Below are 22,329 nucleotides of genomic sequence, written 5' to 3' on the forward strand. Positions count from 1 at the left end.
TTGCGTTTGTGTTTACGTGACACGGATACGCACAAAGGTGTTTTTTCATTGTCCAGTTAGGCAAGGTTAATGAGATCCCGTGTGCCAATTGGGCAGTGATCTGTGACTACTATTACAAACAAATAAATAATGAGTAATAGTGAATAATTAGTCTGAGCCAAATAATCAATTGAATCTCTGTGTGCGTCATCTGGCTAAACATTAACCATGGACTGCTAGGCTAAATTAGATATCATATTTCTGTCAGGAATTCTTTACAGATCTTTTCTCTAACGGTCCTGATCTGTAATTAGATATTATTCCAGGCCGATCAACATGCAGTAACACAAGATGCTCTGCTGTCATTCATCCCTGTCTTTGATCGGGTTTAGTGAGGGTCAAACTGAAAGAGAAGTCTGAGATAAAAGAAGATCTCCTTAACCCTCATGTTGTCCTCGGGTCAATTTGACCTGTTTTCCTATATCAATGTTCTTTTTAACTACCCAACTGTAATTACCCAAAATAACATGATTGATTTCACAATGCTCTATAGAAAGTACAAATCTCTACTTTCATTAATTAACTTTAACAATTTAACAATTTTATAGCATTTGAAAAAAAAAAATTGAAGTGGTTTCAAAGTAGTATTGAGTAAAAGTTGACATATTCCAGTCTGTGATTATCCAGCAACATAAGTCCTTTAATTTTAGTCGAAATAATTCCTAATTTCTGCTTTTTCAACTCTAACATTATGTATAATTTCCTATAAATGAGGTTTATTAACCATAAATTTCAAAAATAACTGTAAAACTGAAGCTAACAAGTTGGTGTTATGTAGTATTGAAAATGTCAAAAAAGTGACAAACGTTGAAAAAAGCATCAAAAGCGTTGAAAAAAGTGACAAAAACCTAAGAAAAAATAAAAACATCAACATGAAGCGTCAAGTGCTAATTTTCAATTTTGACCAGAAGACCACACAAGGGTTAACAGTTTTCTTTTTTTAATTTTGTGATTTATTCCACCCCCTCATGTCTTTTTTCATCTTGTTCATCCATCCTTTAGCTTTCCTCTCTCACATGACTGATCCTTTCCCAAAATACAACTCCTCTATTTAACCCTCAGAGCAGTGTGACTTAGCTTTTTATGTAATAAATGTCTTTTCTGCCTCTCGCTCAAGAATTTGCCCCTTCCCTCCATCAATAATCAATGAGGAGAAGGATGATATGAGATGCTGAAGAAAGACAGGGAGGGTGAAAGATGGGGTTGAAGTGAATAATAGAAACCTCATTACTGGGGAGACGTCAAGCTGTACATTATCCCTAAGTCTTGGTAATGTACACTATCACTGTCTGTTTCAGTTTGCAATGTTTAATGCAGGTTATAACGGGAGATGCATCGAGAGAAAGCAGAACAGACAGATGGAGGGAGATTTCAGGGGAGGCGGTTAAAGGCGAAACGGAGGAAAGTGAGAGCCTATCATCTGCCAATGTCCCTGTTTTTGACTGGAAGTAGGGGAAACTAATTGTTTCGTGTAGAAGCTTTTAGTGGAATCAGGTGCTTAATACAAAAGCTACAAAGTGATACCGCTGCTTCAGAAAGCTGAAAACCACAGTGACATGATTTCATGCTTGTGTGATCATTCGTGTCTAAAAATAGAGGTCAGTGGTTCAAGCTCACCTGTGTGTGCATGTGTGTGTTTGTTCAGCCATGTTTGCTGGATGGGATTATACATGCAGGACAACATTGAGGGGATGTGTTATAGGCTAGTCTTTCATCATTATCATTATATATCCGCTGAGATTGTTGCACCCCTTGTTCTCTTTCTATCGCTCCCTGACATTTCATAAATAGCTGACCTGGGAACCTCAAAAAGAATTCAATTTGTGTTACAAAAAGGCTCCAAATACGACAGGGATTAAGGGCAGATAGATTGGGAGAGATTGGGAAGAGGAAAAAGCATGTACAGCAATGAGGATTACTGTTGGAGGGAAATAAAGAAAGATAGAAAGAGACAGTGATGAGGGGACAACAAATAAATACATGACAGAAAGAGGAGTGTTCACTTGTGATAAAGGGGGAAAGGTGGAAGAAGGGGAGGAAGAAAAGGAGAGAGAGGTTGATATGTTACAGGTAGATAACGTGAGAGAGGTAAAGTGCTGGAGGTATAGAGTGTCACCTAAAGGACCAAGAGATAGCGAGTGGGGGCAGGGGTGCAGGAACTCAATCCCAGAAGCCAAGACAACAGCTGAAGATAAAAACCTCCTCACCTGAACGCACCAAGAGAGAGATAAAGGACAGGAGCATGGTGAAACACTGAGTGAAAAAACTTGAGGAAATCCAAGGACAGAGAGGAGGGAGTAGAAGAACATTTGAGTTATTATTGTCAAATTACTTGATTGGTTCTCCTTTCATTTACCTGCAACGAAGGAAAGACTTTTACTTTACCAACACAGCCAAATTCTAAACCATTTTTAAAATCTTTTAAAGCCAACTTCGTGGGGACTTTCAACACATAAAATACAACAAGAACTTCTGCAGAAGTGAGGAGAGCAGGGAAGAGGCAAGAGAGAGGGTGAGGGAGGGGGAGGGCGAGTGAGGGAGAGAGAGAGAGTGTATGTGAGCCTGTGACACTGAGATGTTCATGATCATTCGGGAGCCGTCCGCCGGAGGCGGTGCTGCAGCGATGAGCGCGCCACAGGAGAGGAGTGCAAAACAGGTACGTGCATGACTACGGGTGTCTACATGTATGTAAATGTGTATATGTGATTAAAGTATTTGTGTGTCAAACAGTCCTCTCTTCTCAGCAATACATTCTGAGGCTACATTCTGTGTGCAAATATGCAACTGTACTGTACTTTATGTACAAAAAAAACATTTACATTCATCAAATTTTGCATGAATATGATTGTTTTACACCAAAATCAATTCCAAGATATGGTAAACTTAAAGTTATTGAATTGTAATTGATGTAACCGATGAAGGATTGCTGTCTAGTGAAAAACGGGTCTCCATTATTGCTAAAATGCTTTTGTTGGTTGAGAATATTCAGAATATAGAATAAGAAGGTGCATTGTTTTGTTCATATTTAATTAAAGTAAGTAAAGTTAATTTATAGAGGACATTTTTAGAGTGGACGTAACAAAGTGCGTCACAATAAAAGACAATAGTATTTATGTCAACTCCTTGTAAACATATTTTGCATTTATGTACACTACTAAATATGTCATAAATAATAATGTCCATCAATCCCAATGTTACCATGAAGTGTGTGAGTTTGAACAGAATTCATTAGTCTGTAGCCCCCCACCCCCTCTCAGGTGCAGGCCGCCATCAAGAAGAAGATGGAGAAGCAGAAGAAGCGAACCAATGAGCAGAGAGGTAGCGTTGGAGAGGTTAAAACTGCCACACCTCAGCCTCCTCGCCGCCAGAAATTCGGTCAGTTCCCCCAGGCGACAGCGGCGGCCGCTGAGGACAGAAAGACCCTGGAAGAGGAGCTGGAGGAGATGATGGAGGGACCACAGGGGGTAGAGAGGCAGGAAGAGGAGGACGGGGAGCCTGTCGACCTGCTGCCCATCGTGGACTCTGTGTTTGGACAGGTAGGAACCATCTGCTGCAGTATGTGTGTGAATCATAAGTTCACCTTTGTGTGTCTGACACTTCTGTAGGTTCACATGTGGGTTTCATGCGCTGCATCAGGTTCACCCGTTTGATTTAAAGCCCTAAGCCTCCAATTCAAACTGAAAGCCTGGCAGTGGTCCAGTTTTTGTAAATATACATCATTCTCAACCAACCATGACCTCTTTGATCTCACATGGCAGAAGAGCATAAAGCTACAACAACAGCATAACCAGTCGGCCTTCCCGTTTAACCCTAAATTCTCATTTGAGGTAGCGGGAGCAGTAAAGCACGAGGGCTAAGCTAAGGACGGAGATAGCGTGTATTTGAGAGGATTTAAGCTCTTTTACTTTGGGGAGCATTACAACAGAGTAATCCGTAACAGATACGGCCATAGTCAGCCGGAGATCTGATGAACACCTTAGCTCAGTATCGCATCACATCCCATCACTCACATGGAAAGCAGTGAAACACGACACGGCACGGTAGGCTACGCCATCACAGCATCTGTCACCCCGTGGTCAGACATGTGGTATTACGTTGTGAGAAAGTGGTGGATTTGTGTATGACAAAAAAATCTAAAGAGATTAAACCAAAGTTAAAGCCCCACTTACCTCCTGTTTCTGATCTCAGCTTGTGAGTCATTCTGGGCTGTTTTTTTTCGACATGAAGTAAGAGTGCACCTGATCACGTCAACAAACTCGGAAGAGGGGTTGATGAGGATGAGCGTGGCTGATGTTAGAAGGAGAAAAATAAAAAAAGTGATGTCAGTGGTGATGCAAGTGAGACAAAATTAGAGAGACCAGCTGATTGAGTGGGAGAGAGGAGCATGTTGGCAAAGTCTAAAGAGAAAATGTATCTTTACCGTGTTTCACTGGAGGGTGCCTCGGGGTGCTTGAACCTCACTTTGACAATCGGTGCATGAGGGGAGGAAGCTTGTGTGTAACAGGCAGCAGGTCACAGACAGCAAGACCCCCAAGCATGTCAAATCTCTACTAACTAAGAAAAGAGAAGGTTTTTTTTTAATACAAATTCAGTTATACAAATTACATCATACTGTAATGTGACTTCACCAAGACAACTGTTTCTATTGACTACTGATTGGTAGACTTTTGGCAGGTTAAGGAACATTTTGTAATCACCATTTTGCACATTTGAATCTGTTTAGGTTATTTCACTTCTGAACTGTAGACCTTTTTTAAAGATGTATTGTTTTGTTCATGACATACTTGAGTTATTTAAACGTGCTGATTTATATAATGGTTTTATTATTAGTTTGCTTCGGTGAATGCAGAGCTATGGTGCTAAAACAGTCTCGTAAGTATTTGTAACTTGTAAAACACAATGCATAAATGAATGCAGAGTGATTTGTATCTGTAAATCTGTATTGTATCTGTGCCTCTAATTTGCCTCCAACTGCTATTAAACTACATGAAGACGTAGAAGAAGCCTTGTCAAATGTTTCAGAGACGGTTGGCAGAAACTGCTTGACATTCCTCAATGGCAGTTACTATAGGCTACTAACAAACACGGTTACAATATGTCAAGCAAATGTTACATTTGTATTATTTATCGTTTAACTTGCAACATCATCTTAAATCTATAGTTATGGCAACAGCTACAGTGTTAAGCAGCACTTAATAACCTTTCAGACTGCCAATTACCTCCAAAGCCCCGGCAAAGCCCATGTTACAGGGCTGACTTTAACGAGCTAGCTAAGTTAGCATCGCTGTTCAAGCTGTTTAAGAACGGGAACTTAACATGAAGCAAATTGTAAATGCACTGCAACAACGATGCAACAAATATAAATGTAATTCATTTGACGACAAAGTCCTAATAATAACAACTTACCCGGAGGAACGTCAAGTGGTTTCTGCCAACCGTCTCTGAAACATTTGACAAGGCTTCTTCCAAGTCTTCCAAGTGTAGCTTAACAGCGGTTGGCATCCATGAGTGTTGCATTACCGCCATCTACTGGAGAGCGCTGAGATCATCACTTGAGACACAAATTGTTTAGGGCCAACAGCGGCGTGGAAAAACAGTCTCAAGAGTAGGCTACCCACACAAAAAAGGAGATTTTCAAATGTATTTACATATATAACACCGACAGTGTTGCTGATAACGCCTTCTTTAGGACCTGTACTTTTATGTAGGACTTTAACTTGTAAGGGAATATTTTTACATTGCTGTATGTATATCTAAATACTTATTCCATCTGCTCCTTTCATGCTCCATGTCTCTTCTAGTCTTTCTCTGATTGACAGCTCGCGTCAATAGACACCAGCTGATGCACATCTGACACCAGATCAGTACATGATATGTCTACCTGCTCACACATACACTCTTTCACACACATGGGTTTGGGACGGTTTCAGGAGAGTACACTGAGTCCAAAAAAAGGGTCAGAGTCACATTACCCGAGTATTGCCCCCCACACACACACACACACACACACACACAAACACACTGCATGGTTAATGTGTGGTGCTAAAATCCTACAAGTACTAATGTGACAGTAATCCAATGCTGATACCTGGATAAAAGCAAATGTTACGTGATCAAAATGGAAACCCAGTAACGTAAATAAGCTTGAGTGTGTTTGTGTGCGTGCATCATGCAAACACACATACACCCACGCACGCACGCACGCACGCACGCACGCAGACAACTAACAGCATCTCATTGGTGTGATTAACTGGAACCATCAGAAAGGGAGAATCAGCCTGGTAATTAATGGTAGCCTACTGGTTGTGTCTGGGGTTATTTAAACAGTTGCTGCTGTTAGTTTTGTCACATTAAAAAAGTTAATTTGGTTGATAAAGTTGTGTTGTTTAGACTTTGAATTTAACTAATTGAATTCATATACTTATAGATGTGTTTTAGTCGTTAGGTAGGTGAAGATGGATTGATTGATAGGAGTTTTGTTTGCAATTGGACTAATTCTTGCATGAAGTTGAAACTTTTTTCCTACACAGAATCTCAGGGAAAACACAATCGTGAGGTCAAAACAAGTAGGTTTTTAAATATGGTCTGAACTTGTGTCACTTCATGCCTCAGATGTCATTTGAAGTTCAGATGTGAGGACCTCCATTACATTAGTCAGTATTTTGGTTTCACACAGGATAAATAATTAAACATGCTAATGCAGCTCGCAATTTGACTTTTGTATGTAAAATATTTAAATATGGAAGGTTTTTAAACTAACCTTTGCTGTGAATGTACATGCACATTTTCAAATTCAGAGTCTTCTGGAGAAGTTTAAAGGTGCACAATATGATTTATTTAATGCTGAAGTATGTAATGAGGGTTTGTTTGAGTTATTCCACTCGCCATCTACTTAATTAGTAATTTTTTGTCCTCTTACGTGAAAATGTTTCCATGAAATCTAAATTACACTTAAGCCAAGACTGACTTTGTGGCTCTGCTTTGTTGAAAGAAAATGTATTGCTTTGTCAGTGTCACTAGCAGCAAAAACATAGTGTAGCAGGCTGGGAGCAAATGTAATTTCTGATCTCTTACATGAGGATCAGATTAGTGCCCTCCAGACCACCCATGATTTAAGTGTTAAAAGTCCAAACGGTCTGTTTCTACTTAAGAATATTACAGTGGGCATTACTCTTAAGCTGCACAATCTGCCGGGAGATTCTGCAAAAAATAGGGGTTGTAGGCTATTACTGTCTCAAATCTTCATTGCAGCAGCTGTCAGATAACACTCAGCTATATTAGACCTGACTGTCCTAAAGTGGCCTCCAGTGGTGCCTGCTGATGATTACAACAGAACATTGACCAAATGGAAAGAGATGTCACCATTATGTTTTGTTTTAGGAAGATCATTTGGCATTTAAATCCAAAACAGATTTATGAGCAAATCAGTTCAAACCGCGCACCTTCTCTTGATGGTGTGACTTTCACAAACTCACACCATCACATCATTTTTTTTAAATACCCTGCCCGTTCTTGCTTAACCCACCTAATTAGAGCTGCTCCGAGGCGGGTGTGGCCGTGGCTGTGATCAAAAAAGGACATCATTCTCCTTTTAATTCTGTCCTGCAATGAGCTCTAATCAGCCAGAGTAATTAAAAACACCTGTGTGAGTGTATAGTGCTTTTATTTGCGGCACAGGCGTGAATTTGTACCATAATGAGGCAGAAAAGTCACCAGAAACTTAAGTGTTGGACGTTAAAAGTATTAATTTTGCTCTACACCGTAATTTTGAAGCTGAAGTTACGCCCTTGATTTGCTTCAATAAAAATGTTTCCCCGTGTTGTACATTTACTAAGAAGAATAAATGCTTTTAGTTGTATTATTGATTACTTGTGACCAAAAACAATAAATTATAGTCATCAAACACTAAATGATAGCCTCTATAGGAAAAAAATTACTTTCATTATAGAAACGCTTTTATTTGACTAACAATAAGACTTTTGAGTCAAATGTGCATTTACTTGTCTTACAGTTTCTATGTGGTGTGGGTTACATCCATATTATTTAGTAAAAGAGTTTTTCAATTTTAGAGAAAAAAACACACACACACATACACACACACACAAGCTGTGCTCTCCATATGGATGGTCTGTAGTAAGCAGCATGCCAGATTTGTTGACACGTGCTTTGTACATGCTCAGCTGACCACTTAGCATCACACTCATAACCTCAATTTTTTACTTCAATGTTGTCATGATTTTAGACAAAAGTAGTTCTGGGATGTGAGAGGTCAGACCTTCCTCCAAAAAGCGAGATATACTGTGGGTCTCATTTGCTGAAGCGTGAAGGCTCACTTGGTTTTTAAAGTTCAGCATGTTTTGAACTTCTAAATTCTTCATGGAAAACACTTACGGTAAAGATCACAGCACAGAGATGATCTCTTTACCTCCAAAACCAGGAGTATAATCAGGAATTATAAAAACCTTTCCTCAAACAACGTTACGTTTGATAGTTGATTTTAGAATTGCATTTCTTATTCAGTGCGCGCGTTTGATCACCCAGTTAATCAGTATAACTCACAAAGTAAATCAATCCCCTCTGTTCTAGTTTTTAAAGATACTGTACATGTAGTGGGATTTATTTTTCCTCCATATACTAAACGGATGGAAGTCTTTTGCATCTTACTAACCGTTTTTATAAGGTTTGTGATTTATATTAGTGCAAATTTTCAAATCTTTTTGCTTATGCACGCATTTGTTTTTGCATGCAAACAGTGTCATACTGTACTATAATACATCATTTTTGTTTTACATACACACTTTGATACTCAGTGTCCAGTCTGATCTTTAGCAAAGAAAAGGCAAATAACTATTCATTTACGTATCAGCTAACATGGAACATGGAAGTCATGATTTTGATAATATGATAGTTTTTACGTTTTATCCACTTTTGTTTTAGAAATCTATCCTTGACAATACGGTCATTTTCACTAAAATACCAAAGCTGCGGATAAAACCAAGACTTAAAAAACCAATTAAGAAGTATAGCTTCAGTTTGGTTTCAGACTTTACTCACACCAAATACACGCTTTTTTTTTGTTTCTTCTTTTCTATCACGTTAGTTTCTATTTTCTATTCTATCTACCCTATATCCCTGTTTAATCTCAAATAGAAGGGATTAATCCATCACTTAATTCTCCCTCTAAAACTCCTCACACTGTAGATGAAGTCATTTGAATGCTGCTGGTGTAACATGTGAACAAGAGGGAGGAGAGAGAGAGGGGAATTAAAAGGGTGGATCTGTGTGAAGAGAAAGCAACAGCGCTGCTGCTGCAGCGATGAGAATCACGAGTAAGCTGCTTCCAGTAGAGAGCTCAGTTTGGTTTGGTTTGGTTAATTGTTTTTGTTTGGTGACGTCTTTTGATTTTGGATCGTTTAGAGACGGATTGCAGTTGTTCAGGATTGCTCATCATGGATTTGAGCTGTTTACATTTTTGTTTCTGTGGTATCAGATGGGAAGATTGATAGCCAGCAAGTTTCCACCAAAGTCAGAGCTCTATCCTGTGCTGGACCTCGGAGGTCCAGAAAGAGGAGAGCAGACAGAGAAGAGATAAAAACAGAGAGAGAGAGAGAGAGAGAGAGAGAGAGAGAGAGAGAGAGAGAGAGAGAGAGAGAAGGGACATTTTTGTTAGCTGTTGATCAAGGAAGGTTGGGTAATGGGCAACTGCACCAATCCAAAAGACAAAATGAAGAAGGTAAGGTTTGTCTCTTGCACTTAGTAATTTACAATTTTACCATTTTGCATCTGTCAATGTTTTAAAGGGATTCAATTGATCATAAAACAGCTCAGCAACTTTGAGCAAAGTTCATTTAGGCAAAAGCATAAAATAATAGTTCAAAAGACCACTTACCATCTTTCAAAACCTTCGTCAAAACTTGTTTTAATTATTTAATCCCTGGATAACAGTTTTAATAATTGTTTTTTAAATGGAGGAAACAGGGATTACAGCACTGGTTGTTCTAATGCACGTTTCCTTTTGATAGGGAGTTGCAAGAAAACTCACAGCATTATTGTAAATGTTCATCCAGGACACATTAAGTAATTTCTTACTGTAACAGTGTTACACACTGACACAAGATGTCAGTTCTTAGACAAGATAGTTACCAGAATTACTTCAGTAAGTGTCACCAGGATGGAGACACGATAAGGAATGTTAAGCTTACAACATATTTTACACTAAGGATAATAGCTGATGTAGGTGAACTTCCTTAAAACAATCATCTTAAAACACAACCAGACTTGTGTTTGACTAGTAAACACCGGGTGTTAACCTGGGGGTTCCCTGAAATATATTATAATGTTTTAAATGCAGACAATGCATTACTGAGGATTACAATAATGAAATAACAGCCTGGTCTGCCTCTAAAGGGAGAAATGGATGGGTCCTTTAGGGGTAAGGTGAGGGCAGTAGGCCAGGAGGGAGAGGAGGATCAGGACGTGGAGGATAAGCCGTTCAACGATCCCTTCTGTATGCTGGTGAAGAACTGCAACATGCTGCACAACATCGTGGGCCCGGCCTGCATCTTCCTTAAACAAGGCTTTTCACAAACACTCGTATGTAACAGAACACACTGTGGTCCTTACACAACCCCCCGGTTCAACTTTGTCCACTCGTGTCGATTCATTTTGATCCCTGCATCGTGGTTGAACCCTCTTGCTCTCCACCACACCAGCTGTGTCATCCCATCCCTGATCCGGGTCAGATGATCAAACCTGCTAGCACCGCACATACTCAGAGGGGTCGATCATTCATTTCCATAGAAAATTATTGACCGACTTCGTGGACGTTAACTCCCGATTGTGCAAGTGGGCGACTGCCCTCGGCTCCAGAAAAGCCCCCCTGAAGACTTCAGGTTTACTTTTAGTCATTTTTTAAACTAAAATGAAAAGGACCTTAATGTATCTCTCGCCTCTTTTTACGGCTATTTAAAGACCCTGTCTCATAGATGGGCCCTGTTTTAACATCTAGCCTAATATACAGTACGTTTACTATTTCTATTGAAAAGGATGCATGCATGTTTAAGTTTCCAAAATAAAAATATGTTGAATGGAATTAGCACAAACCAACTCATGTACAGAAAACTTGGGCAACGTGGGTAGTATTGTCACGGCACAGTAGTGCCGGAGGGTTTGTTATTATGGGAATGAATAAACACTAAGCTTTGCTGCTATGCCAGCTAGAAGACCACACATACTGAGTGTCTTTGTCGGGTAGAAATGGGGCATCCACTATGGACCCACAGTTCATTTTTACTCCGTAGCGGGTTAATCTGACCCTTTGAAAATGGCTGTACAAAAATGGTAAACTGTGTCTGTGGTTTTCCCATCTAGCATAGATGATACACATAAAGAAAATCAGATTAAAGTAAATGTGCAACAACTTGAGCATGGTCTTTCTGTTTGTATGAATATGTAACTAACCAACACGCATTCCAGTCACTCTGTTGGTGTGTCCCATTGTAAAGAAGATGTCTACTCATAATGTAATTTGGTTGAATTTCCAGCATTGTGCATTTAGTTTGTGTGACAAAATGAGGCTAAAGGCAACTGGAGGAATACAATTATGCCAGAGGATGTGTCCCATACTTTTTTCTCTTTACAGCTCTTAGACTAAAATCCTCCGCACTGAACCACAACTTCCATTGTGTACTTTTGTACAACTGGGCTTGGGAGCTAGCTTAAATGCTAGGTACAAGACGTATTCATATAGATTTTGTTTGTATGTAATACAGCTCACTGAACAACTAAATCATATGAATCACTTCTCTACATTTGCAAATAACGTTCGAATCCTGACTATAACACACATGGGCTCAAAATTTAAGCAACGTAAGCAGACACTTTATATTTTATACCATCCTCACCACATAAAGCCAAAGTGCATTAATAATTACTCTAGCATCTTTTCCCTGTTCAGTGGTTGTCTGGATGTTTTTGCAATGATGTTGCTTTAAATTTGACTGTTTATATCTCTGTACCATGCCTGTACAAACAAGCTCTGTAAATGTTTTCAGCGAGAGAAGTATGAAGGGAGAAACTAAAGTGTGTCTCTACTTCCCCCAACAGGACCGAGAGCTGAAACCAGAGGAGATTGAAGGTGAGGTGATTTCTCTGCAGCAGACCTCAGTGTTTCTGCTCTACAACAGGTTGCTTTGATATGAAAACTGACTGTAAAATATGAACACGTTTTCTGTTTGTTTTTAAATTGTTTATCAGAGCTCCGCGAGGCGTTTGTGGAGTTTGATAAGAATAAAAAAGGCTACATCAGTCACAACGACCTGGGGGAGTGCATGAGGACCATGGGATACATGCCGACAGAGATGGAGCTCATCGAACTGAGCCAGCAGATCTGTGAGTGAACCTGAAGCATTTAAGAGAACAGAACAGACTAGAACCCAAAGAAAGATCAGAAGAGGAATAGAAACAAGGCCAGCAATAGGACAGAAGAGAATAGAGTAGAAACAGAAAAGAAGAAAAGTAAAGACTGAGCCCGGTTAAACAAGAAGCGTCCATGCTTTGATTCCTGGTCAAACCGATGTTGTTGCATCTCAGAGCCCTCTCTATCTTTCTGTTTGTTAGTGTCTTTCTCTACAGTGCCCATCAAATAAAGGCAAAATTCAATAAGAAAGAAAAAAGAAAAAAATTTTTTTTTAAAGATAAAATAAAACAGAAGGAGAGCTGTCTATTTGGCAGATGGAACGCCTTGGGAGTTGTTTTAACTACATTGGATATTTTTCTTTATTTTATTCAAATAAAAAAGGGTAGCTTGTGTTTACTGTTGCAATTCAAATGCAATTCAATCAGGACAGACTTCATTGCAGATATGCAAAACCTAATTAGTAAGCTGTATGTGAACAATGTCAAATGTATGACAATATGTAATGTGACAGGGTCAGGGAAACCCAGACACATTCCCAGATGGAGTCTAGGTGAATGAGCAAGAAGGGAAAGAAGGAACCAACGGATCTAACAGCCGGAAGAAAACCCAGGGAGCCGTGAGTGAAGAAGACTGGAGGAAGAAGGGGAGGAGGAGGGCCGCACCCTTCGTGAAATCACAACTAACAGTCGCAGAGGAGAGAACAGATTTAAAGCAGGGATGACCCGCTGTGATTGGCTTGTGAACACATGATCAATACTGGTTGGATCAGTTGAAAGTAGCGCCTCGAAAAAGCTGATCAGTTTAGAATAAAAGTGATAAAGTCATTGAAGTCTCCCTGAAAGAATTTACACTCAGCTTCATTTGGTGAACAATAATTTAACACGCTCTTTACTTTTGTAATTTAATGGAGCTTCTTGGACATCAGGGGAACTGACTGAGAGTTGATGATTAGATTAGAGAGCAGGGGCTGATTGTTTTTATATAACTTGTGTGTTGCAGGTGGAGGTAAAGTGGACTTTGAGGACTTTGTGGAGCTGATGGGACCCAAGATGTTGGCAGAGACAGCAGACATGATCGGAGTCAAAGAACTTCGAGATGCGTTCAAAGAGGTCATCATGTATATTTGTTACTTAAAGCTGCAGACATTTTAACTCATCAAACGCAGGTGTAACTAATAACACCACTGATTGCTACATTGCATTGCAATAGTTCCTAGCCATTGTCAGTGTGATTAGTTCCACCTGTGCCTTTCCTGCTATGAAAAGCCAAATATCTGCTGTAAAAATCTTCTATAAATCTTCTTGATTTTGCCCTGCTGCTCGGTCTGGAAACCTGCACGTTTCAGTTCACAATTTTGCGGGAACCATTTACAAACTGGCTTATCTATCTGGCCCGCTATTGGCGGTTTCAACTCGATGATGATCGATTGACCAAGCAGTATTGTATATAAATTTAAAAAAAGCTGCCACCAAAGGCCAGATGTAAATGTGCTGTATTTATATAGCGCTTTTCTAGTCCTAACGACTATTCAAAGCGCTTTTACATATTACAGAAAACATTCAACATTCACACACATTCATACACTGTGGCTGAGGCTGCCATACAAGGTGCCACCTGCTCATCAGATAAACTCTCACACACATTTACACTCCGATGCGCAACTCGGGGTTCAGTGTCTTGCCCAAGGACACTTCGACATGGGACTGCAGGGCTAGGGATTGAACCACCAACCTCCTGATTGGCAGGCAACCGCTCTACCACTGAGCCACAGCCGCCCCTATCCAGATGCCATGGATATATTAAGAGAACCGCTGTCGCTGCTACGTCACCTGTATCGTTGGTCTGATTGGTTGAAGGACAGCATAAAGAGTCATTTGAACTATGCCCGTTGGTCACACCTCTTGTGCAGAGAAAATACAGCGCAGACTCCCTAGACCAATGCTCAATCTCAAATCTATTAAGCTTGGCTTGGTCTTGTGATAGTCATACTAGGTCAAGAGGGCACAATTCAAAAAAGATTAAAAAATGTCTCACTTTGGTGCCAGACAGTGGTGGTTTGACGCAGTGAGTGATTGCAATGCAGGCTGGATTGAAAGCAAACAACTTAATTCCTTAAAAATGTCCATGTGTATTCAGTTTAATACACATGGGATTCTCAGCATCTGTCTCTCGTTTCCAGTTTGACTCTAACGGTGATGGCCAGATCAGTTTAATTGAGCTACGTGAAGCCATGAAGAAGCTGATGGGAGAACAAGTGACCAACAGAGAGATTAACGAGATCCTCCAAGATGTCGACCTCAACGGAGACGGTCAGGTGGACTTTGAGGGTGAGGGAAATTCTATTTAACCCTAACCTTCACCCTCATCTTCCTCTCTCTCACTCCTTTCTCTTGTCTTTTTTTTTTTAAGAGTTCGTTCGAATGATGTCACGCTGAGCCACCCACATGTCGGATGACAGACAGACATTATGCAACTGCTGGATTAGAGAACACATCATAGTGTACATCCTTCATCTGCTCTTATGAGCACACATCTAGAATTGTATTTTTATATTGAATACTGAAAAAAGAAAAAAATATAAATGCTTTGATCGGACAAATAATATCCAGCCTACTACTAACATGACTATCCATATCTAAACTCCAGGTGCAAAACAAAGATAAAGCACTTTAACATATCAAACGCTTCAGAGACAACATTTATGACTCTGTGTTTTTTAGATGTATTTTTTGTATAACAATGTTTGAGCTTTAAGTGTAACATCTTGTTTGTTAAACTGTGAAAACAAGCTTTTGTTAATTAAAGAAACATACAAACATCGGATGGTTGGTCAACTTATTTCAACAAGGTAAACATGTGTAGGCTGTGACATGCAATCACATCATTAAATAACCAGTCCATAAATATGGATTTTATAATGTGAACTGTATATAGTTCATTGTTGGTGAAATGATTCATTGAATTGTGACTTGGCAAGAGAGAGGCTTTCAGGCTTAGAAGGGGATTCAAGAAGAACATGCACTGTTTGTGGCGAGGTAAACATAGAGTGTAGTAAAAATATTAAGAGGACCAACTGATCCAAACAAGTCAGAAGGCATGCATAAACATCACATTTTCCTAATAAATATATAAACAAAGGGTTTATCATGTAAGTCAAATGTAAACTTGAAAGTTGTAAAAGCATTGTTTTTAATGTTTAGGTTAGCTTTAATATCTTGTCTTTTGCTGCAAACAATAACTGATATGTGGCATGAGTATAAGGAGCTGCTTAACAAAGTTCTCCTAACATTAGACAAGTGCAAGTCAAGACAGCAAACACTTTGATGTTACATTTTTCTTTGTGTCTAACGGACCAGAAAATAGCTGGGTGCCAACACGCACAACGCTACGTGGATAAACACCAGAAAAGTGTGTTGTTGTACTCACATGTCTGAACTTCTTGTACACCAGGAAGTCCCACTCTGTCTGCTCTAGGTTCAACTTCTCTGCCAGTTTACTCTCAGAGCATGATGTAACCAGTCCACTCAGCTGCTCTGGTCCCACCATGCTCATTAAAGTTTCAAACATTTTAAGATGAAGGAGGCTTTGCAGGGATTAACAAGCACAAACTGCAGAAAGTCCATGAGCAATTTAGCATTTAGCATGTTAGCTACACCAAGCATGCACCGGTTCGTCAACAACATGGATGTGTTTAATTTGGGTCTCTTAGCTGCTTGCTGGGTGGAGCATTAAATTAGTGATTAGGTAAAGTAGATTATTTTACCTAACGTATGCCAAGGAATAATGCTAGCCTTAAAGGTCTAATGTGTAGGAATTTCTCCCATCTAACATTGAGATCATGTATTGCAATCATCTCTCTTGCGCCACGCAGTTCAAAGTACGTATTACAGCTACGGTTTCACGTCCGTCTCCTGCCCTTTTTAATATGCTTTTTCATTTTTTGGGCAAAGCAGAAGATTCCTGTTCCTGAAATTTGGATTTTGAAAAGGCGTGGTCCTCCATTTTTCCTTCTTCAAACTTGCCGGTGCCAGTAAGCAACAGTACCCATTAGCAACGGTACCCATTAGCAACGGTACCAATGCGACAGCGAAAAAGCAAAAGGCGGACCAGTAAATCCTGTATGTCCCTTACCAACTAACTTATTTCAAGATGACGCATGAATATGGAGAGTCTACCCCAGTTCACGCAAATATAAATGTAAAATTTCAAGCCTCTTCTTATTTCATTTACGTTTTGTTGATTAACATTTTCATTTAGGGGATTTTTCAGTAGTAAGTAACAACAACAACATCTTTGAAATCAAGATTTTCCTTTTTATTGAAAACTTGGCCAGGATTCTGTACAGCAGAGAGGGTGTGCAATGCACAGGGCAAGAAGTTGTGGGGGGGGGGGGGGGGGGGGGGGGGGGGGGCAGGGGGCTCTAGGGACTCAGTTTCCCATGGTGCATCATACCCTGAGCTGAGAATCAAGTGTGTAAAACAGCAAGAGGTGTTGTGTTCCCTCTTTGGTGTCCCAGAGGACTGTGGAGGGGAATGAAGTGAGGGAATAAAAAAGGGTGAAAAGGGGGGAAAGCAAAGCTCAGCCCATAGGGGAGAAAGAGAAAAGAAGAGACAGGGAGGAACGGAGGGTGGTCCAGCTGGACCTTCCACTGAGGTGTTGTCTCCAATCAGGGACAGAGCTAGATCCTCACTCTTCCCCTCACTGTGTTACAACAAAGACCGTTTAAGGTACTGAGGTAAGGCCTCAGACATCTCTCCCCCTTTCCCTCTTCCTCTGCCCCTCTCCCTCACTTCCACTCTTTCTCTTTCTCTCCTTCCCTGAGCCTCACTTGCTGGCCATGGTGTAGCAGCCCTGTTGGTGCCACTGCATGTCGCGGATACGCCTCACAGACTGGAACTGAGGATGGCGGGCGCCATACTCGTTGAAGTGCCTGAAGTCGCCCTTCTCCAGCAGGTACTGGCTGCCACGGTATCCAGGGAACTGGTATCCCACCCAGCTGGAGACAAACAAAAAGGGAAACATGTCAGTATAGGATTGAATTTCAGTGAATCTCATTTCAGTCCTGTCTTTGAGCTCTATCAGTGACACCCGCGGCCACTGTGTAGGCCTACTCACGTTCCACAGCTGACAATGATGCTGCCCACTCTGTCGGTGAAGCCGTAGGAGAACAGGCTGGGAACGTCATCATCCATGATCTCCATCTTGCGGCCCTTGAACTCTCCCACCTCGTACAGGCAGATCTTGTGCTTCTCAGGGTCCTGGAATAAAGAAAAACAGGGAGATACACTAGTTCAGGGAAAAGTTGAAAGAAAAAGAGAAAAGGTAACTTGAGAGTATCAAACCAAGCGTGTTTTTCTTATTTCTTTACCATTCTGACGGGCCTGAAGGACAGCAGGTAGTCGTTCTTCTGGCAGTTGCTCCAAGAGTCCCAGCGAGGATACTCTCCCTTCTCCAGGATGTACATCTCACCGCAGAAGTTCATCTGCTCGTAGCCCAAAAAGCTGCATCGGAGACAATATTATGAAGTAACCATGCAAAGACAAGTGTTTTATAGACATGTGTATAAATATGTTTGTTTTTAAACTTACGGCCCACACTCAACGCGCAGGGAGCGCACGCGGTCCATGCCCATCTCACACACATTCATGCACTCGTTGCTGATCTCGATCATGCGCCCCTGGAAGTTCTCCTGGTCGAACACGTACATCTAGAGGGGACAGATGCACACAGATGAGTCAGTACAACAACAGCAAGGGCTTGTGAGACGATAAACTGAATGTACAGTATCTCAATATGTGAGCCACCCACCTTGTAGGCCATCATTCCCATCTCAGACTTCTTGCTCTGAGCAGGCTTTCCGTCGGTCTGGGAAGAAGTCTTGGACTTATCTCCACTGGACATGATTGCTGGGTGGAAAGAGAGAGAAAACACTGAGAGAGGATACATTCATGTGACAAATCTAACCTGTTTTCACTGGTGTGAGAGTATTTAGATGTTAAAAGGTATACAGAATAATCTGTATATTTTTGATCTAATCTATGCCTCCTCCTCCGGATTTGTATCTCCACACCTTTACAGTGTGTGCGTGTACCTTACCTGTCTGTGTGTGCGATGCCTACGACGAGCCTCACTCAAAGTGTGTGCGGCTCGGAGTGCGCCCTTCTCTTTTATACTCTGGCGCCCATGGGAGAGGGATTATGGAGAGAGAAACAAACCTGCTGAGGTCAGAGATGCGAGACAAAAGAAACCCAACATCATCGGAGAGGGACGGACAGAGGGGATGGGCGAAGGCAGAGGAGGAGAACAGACTGAGGACCAGTTACTAACAGAACTAATGAAATACAAGTTAATGTTCCTGACACCAACTTTTAGAGGGTAAATAAAACCCTAAATCAATAACTCTAAATCATAGTAATTTAGTTTCCTATTTTTCATTTTTCATTCATACCTGTCATCCTACCAATCCACTTGGTTTCCACCAGGCTTGATTGCATTCAGTGACATTCATTATTTAATTGTGGCTACACGAGTGTGTGGCTTTAAAAGACTGCACTCACAGAAACTGACTAAACTAAATTGTAATGTAATATAAATGTTCCAGGGCACATGCTAATGTCAGTGAGTAACATGCATGTGTGATACATGCAGTACATCTGAATGAAATTCTCTGGAAGACCCCCACATTAAGACATAAAACCTCCGACCCACGTTTGTTAGGAGTTCTTCAACCAAACCAAATTTTGGTATGTTTGATGTCATTTGTGAGATGTGAATGCAGGGGAACTTTCATCAGAAATTGTTGCATTCAGTGAACAAACGTGTAATGGGAGTTCCTAAGGACTCCACTTTTGGAAACCATAGATCTAAACAACACATCTGTGTGTATGCCTGCACCCTTGAAGGATCATTTGGTGACATGCCATAGTGTGAACCCCCCCGCGGTGCCTCTCTGCTCCGCCGTTAATCCCCATATATTATCCTCCCCGATCCCGGCCCTTTGTGCCTGGGCACGCGCTGGACTGCTGACCGGGATCCGAACATACCGGAGTGCTTTTGTTTCGGAGCACCAGCAGCACTATGGGATCTGCTGAGCTGGTCGCCCTGGAGCAGGACAACAGCATCCAGCAGCCACGCAGCCAATCAGGGGACGCGCCTCGCTGCTGGCGCTACCGCTGTTCCACATGGGCAGTGTGCACGGGCCGAATCAGAACCGTGGACGCGCACCTGCAGGCGCGCTCCCCGACCGTCGGTATAAAACTGAAGCGCCAGGTTCTCTCAAAGCTCCACGCGAGGCAGGCCGTAGGCGCGTACCACTTACGAACTCTACCAATAAAGTGCCAATCTAGGTAAGGATGCATCTCTGCTCTCAACACAGCTCAGGGTCAGACAGACAGGTGCACTCCAGCTGCTTCACACACACACCGAACACCAAAAGCACTTTCTGAAAAACCCGTACGACACATTTAATTGTTATCAGAATTGTATTTCACTTTATTTCCGATTTTTTTTTTAAACGCCTAAAAAATGAGTAAATTAACTGTTTTTGACCTCCAGATGTTTGAGTTCAGATGAGTTGTAGCTGCCTATCGTCCAAATTATTTTTATGGTATTCCTGTAAGTGGAAATTGAACACCATCATGTTTTCCACTAAGAAAAACATGCCACATAGTGTTTCAATAGAAGGACATTTCTTCACTGACAGTTTCCCCCATATCTTCTTGCTTATTACTCTACCTTAATTCACTTTTTTTCTCTGTTCTCATTGGAACCTCAGGAGTAAAGATGTACAGAACTACAAGGTCCCCAATGATGCAGCCGCTGCTCAACTCAGGAATGGGCATGGCTCCTTTCTTCAAGGTAAACACTCTTGAGCACAAATTCAATGATTCTGCCTGATACTGAGGTACGAGAGGATGAAGCAAACAACCTCATTGCCAACCACATCCCCCGCTCCTCTCCTTTAGGTGACTGTGTTCGAGCAGGAGCATTTCCAGGGCAAATGTCTGGAGTTTACCTCTGAGTGCTGCAACATTCAGGATTGCGGACTGGACAACATCCGCTCCATCAGGGTGGAGAGCGGAGCGTAAGTCTCTCAAACTTTTACTCTGGTGAAAACAAGACAAAAATGAGACTCAGTATTCTGATTGTACAAAACCTTAATGAAATAAACTGATAGGATGGATCAAGGAAAACTATTGTCCCAGTTTGTTTCCCCTAATACATCCATCACCAAACAAGATGAGTCATGTGGGAAGCTTTAAGTAATGAGACAGTTGAGTTGCTACCTATGCAAAGGGAGCTGCATGGTTGGTACTGTAGCTCTTAAGCCTGGTAGATAAAGAGATGTGTCAATTCTCCAGAATCCAATTTGGAAACATCATTTCTTACACTTACCATTTTTTCCTCAAAATACCAGACACACACTGTTGGGTTACAGAAACAAACGTCTTCAGATGGACATACAGTAATGATGTTAACGTCTCTCTCTCTCTCTCTCTCTCTCTCTCTGAAAAGCTGGGTGGGTTTTGAGCACCACGACTTCCAGGGCCAGCAGTTCATCCTGGAGAGAGGAGAGTACCCCCACTGGGACGCTTACAGCGGTTCCCTCTCCTACCACGTGGAGCGCCTCATGTCTCTGCGCCCCATCTACTGCGCTGTGAGTAAATCCTGTCTCTTAGCCTTCAGGTGGCAACCAACAATTACCTCAGGAGTCCAACAAAATCCAACAGTTTCTTTTATCTCCTGCAGTCCCACCAGAGCAGCCGCATGATCATCTTTGAGAGGGAGAACTTCATGGGCCGCAATGTGGAGATCTGTGACGACTACCCCTCTCTGCAGGCCATGGGCTGGATGATGCCTGAAGTTGGCTCCATGCACGTGCAGTGCGGCGCGTAAGTTATAGGGAATTGGATTGTGTGAACAGAACTGATAAGGTGCATTTTATCAGGACACACTTTTACAAAGGCTCCTCCACTGTCCAGGTGATTTACACTGAAACATCCATTTCAAATCCAAATTAGTTTCTGCTCTATGTCAAACTATCACTTGACAAATCACGTTGATAATACACTGTCACTACAGTCCTTCATTAGCTTGTATAATACGCAACAGACATTCCAGCTGAAAGCTGAAAGCTTGTACTAAATCCCTACATTTGTCACAGCAACTCTTAAAATAGTCCCACTAACCCTTGTTTTCTTCTCCCACAGCTTTGTGTGCTACCAGCACCCTGGCTACAGGGGCCAGCAGTACATCATGGAGTGTGAGAGACACAGTGGAGACTACCAGCACTGGAGGAACTGGGGCACCCACTGCCAGACCCCCCAGATCCAGTCCATCAGGCGCATCCAGCACTGAGAGAACAGGCTGAGACTGAGACAGCAGCTCCCCTCAACCCCACTTCCTTCACCTTAAACCCCCTCCTCTTTCTTTCTTCCTCTCTTCAATCCTTTCCTTCCTCTTGACTTGAGCCGCAACAGCCGCCCGAACACCACAACTGATTTACAGCCACAGCCAGGGTGTGATAAAAGACAATATCGCACTGTTAAAGCACAGGGAAACACACGCTCCACACAAACACATCGCTGACATAACTGACACTCACACAGTGTCTTTTTATTTGGTTTGGAGGTCCCTACACACTCACACACAAACACACACCTGCGCTGTACTTCTCACCTGAGCTGGGTGAAGACTAGAGCAATTCCTCAGTGAGCTGGATCCAAACAGAGGGGAGATGAAGCTACAGCATGGCATCACGGCCAGGTCTCCTCGGTGCACCCAAATGCGCTGAGGTGCAGCTCAGATGCGTTTTGTTGTTGTGTAGGAGGTTGATCCACAGGTCGATAACTAATAAACTCATTTTCCCTTCA

At 41.6% G+C, this 22,329-nt stretch overlaps 3 protein-coding genes across 8 annotated transcripts; 2 read left to right on the plus strand and 1 right to left on the minus strand.

Moving 5' to 3' along the window:
• The first annotated feature begins 2,086 nt into the window (after positions 1–2,086).
• On the plus strand, positions 2,087–15,273 carry cabp2b (calcium binding protein 2b). 6 transcript variants are annotated; one of them, XM_034883167.1, is made up of 8 exons: positions 2,087–2,695; positions 3,279–3,575; positions 10,447–10,632; positions 12,145–12,175; positions 12,295–12,429; positions 13,457–13,566; positions 14,637–14,784; positions 14,867–15,273. In XM_034883167.1, the coding sequence occupies exons 1-8, from the start codon at positions 2,615–2,617 to the stop codon at positions 14,890–14,892; spliced, it is 1,014 nt and encodes a 337-aa protein (XP_034739058.1). In that variant the 5' UTR covers positions 2,087–2,614; the 3' UTR covers positions 14,893–15,273. The 6 variants fall into 6 exon arrangements, with proteins under 6 accessions (XP_034739058.1, XP_034739059.1, XP_034739061.1 ...); XM_034883168.1 differs by having other exon boundaries at positions 2,091–2,695; positions 3,297–3,575; XM_034883170.1 differs by lacking the exon at positions 10,447–10,632 and having other exon boundaries at positions 2,094–2,695.
• A 1,692-nt stretch (positions 15,274–16,965) lies between these two features.
• Positions 16,966–18,755, minus strand: crybb1l1 (crystallin, beta B1, like 1). The gene is made up of 6 exons (XM_034883181.1): positions 18,554–18,755; positions 18,266–18,363; positions 18,046–18,164; positions 17,826–17,958; positions 17,573–17,715; positions 16,966–17,453 (listed from the first exon to the last, which is right to left on the minus strand). The coding sequence occupies exons 2-6, from the start codon at positions 18,356–18,358 to the stop codon at positions 17,282–17,284; spliced, it is 660 nt and encodes a 219-aa protein (XP_034739072.1). The 5' UTR covers positions 18,359–18,363; positions 18,554–18,755; the 3' UTR covers positions 16,966–17,281.
• A 799-nt stretch (positions 18,756–19,554) lies between these two features.
• Positions 19,555–22,086, plus strand: cryba1l1 (crystallin, beta A1, like 1). Its single transcript, XM_034883182.1, has 6 exons — positions 19,555–19,803; positions 20,232–20,314; positions 20,422–20,540; positions 20,972–21,113; positions 21,206–21,348; positions 21,667–22,086. Exons 2-6 carry the CDS (start codon positions 20,240–20,242, stop codon positions 21,812–21,814), a joined length of 627 nt encoding a protein of 208 aa, XP_034739073.1. The 5' UTR covers positions 19,555–19,803; positions 20,232–20,239; the 3' UTR covers positions 21,815–22,086.
• The last annotated feature ends 243 nt before the right edge of the window (positions 22,087–22,329 follow it).

Source organism: Etheostoma cragini, chromosome 10 (assembly GCF_013103735.1).
Source record: "Etheostoma cragini isolate CJK2018 chromosome 10, CSU_Ecrag_1.0, whole genome shotgun sequence".
NCBI classification, from domain to species: Eukaryota; Metazoa; Chordata; class Actinopteri; order Perciformes; family Percidae; genus Etheostoma; species Etheostoma cragini.

Bases quoted from the DNA above. Each gene is read 5' to 3' on its own strand.
- cabp2b (XM_034883167.1), top strand. From the start codon at position 2,615: ATGTTCATGATCATTCGGGAGCCGTCCGCCGGAGGCGGTGCTGCAGCG. The intron at 12,176-12,294 runs GTGAGGTGATTT...ATTGTTTATCAG, and splicing joins GAAACCAGAGGAGATTGAAG to AGCTCCGCGAGGCGTTTGTG. The intron at 13,567-14,636 runs GTCATCATGTAT...TCTCGTTTCCAG, and splicing joins TTCGAGATGCGTTCAAAGAG to TTTGACTCTAACGGTGATGG.
- crybb1l1 (XM_034883181.1), bottom strand. From the start codon at position 18,358: ATGTCCAGTGGAGATAAGTCCAAGACTTCTTCCCAGACCGACGGAAAG. The intron at 17,959-18,045 runs GTAAGTTTAAAA...TCTCCGATGCAG, and splicing joins CTGCGCGTTGAGTGTGGGCC to CTTTTTGGGCTACGAGCAGA. The intron at 17,454-17,572 runs GTGAGTAGGCCT...GTTTGTCTCCAG, and splicing joins ATCATTGTCAGCTGTGGAAC to CTGGGTGGGATACCAGTTCC.
- cryba1l1 (XM_034883182.1), top strand. From the start codon at position 20,240: ATGTACAGAACTACAAGGTCCCCAATGATGCAGCCGCTGCTCAACTCA. The intron at 20,541-20,971 runs GTAAGTCTCTCA...CTCTCTGAAAAG, and splicing joins ATCAGGGTGGAGAGCGGAGC to CTGGGTGGGTTTTGAGCACC. The intron at 21,349-21,666 runs GTAAGTTATAGG...CTTCTCCCACAG, and splicing joins ATGCACGTGCAGTGCGGCGC to CTTTGTGTGCTACCAGCACC.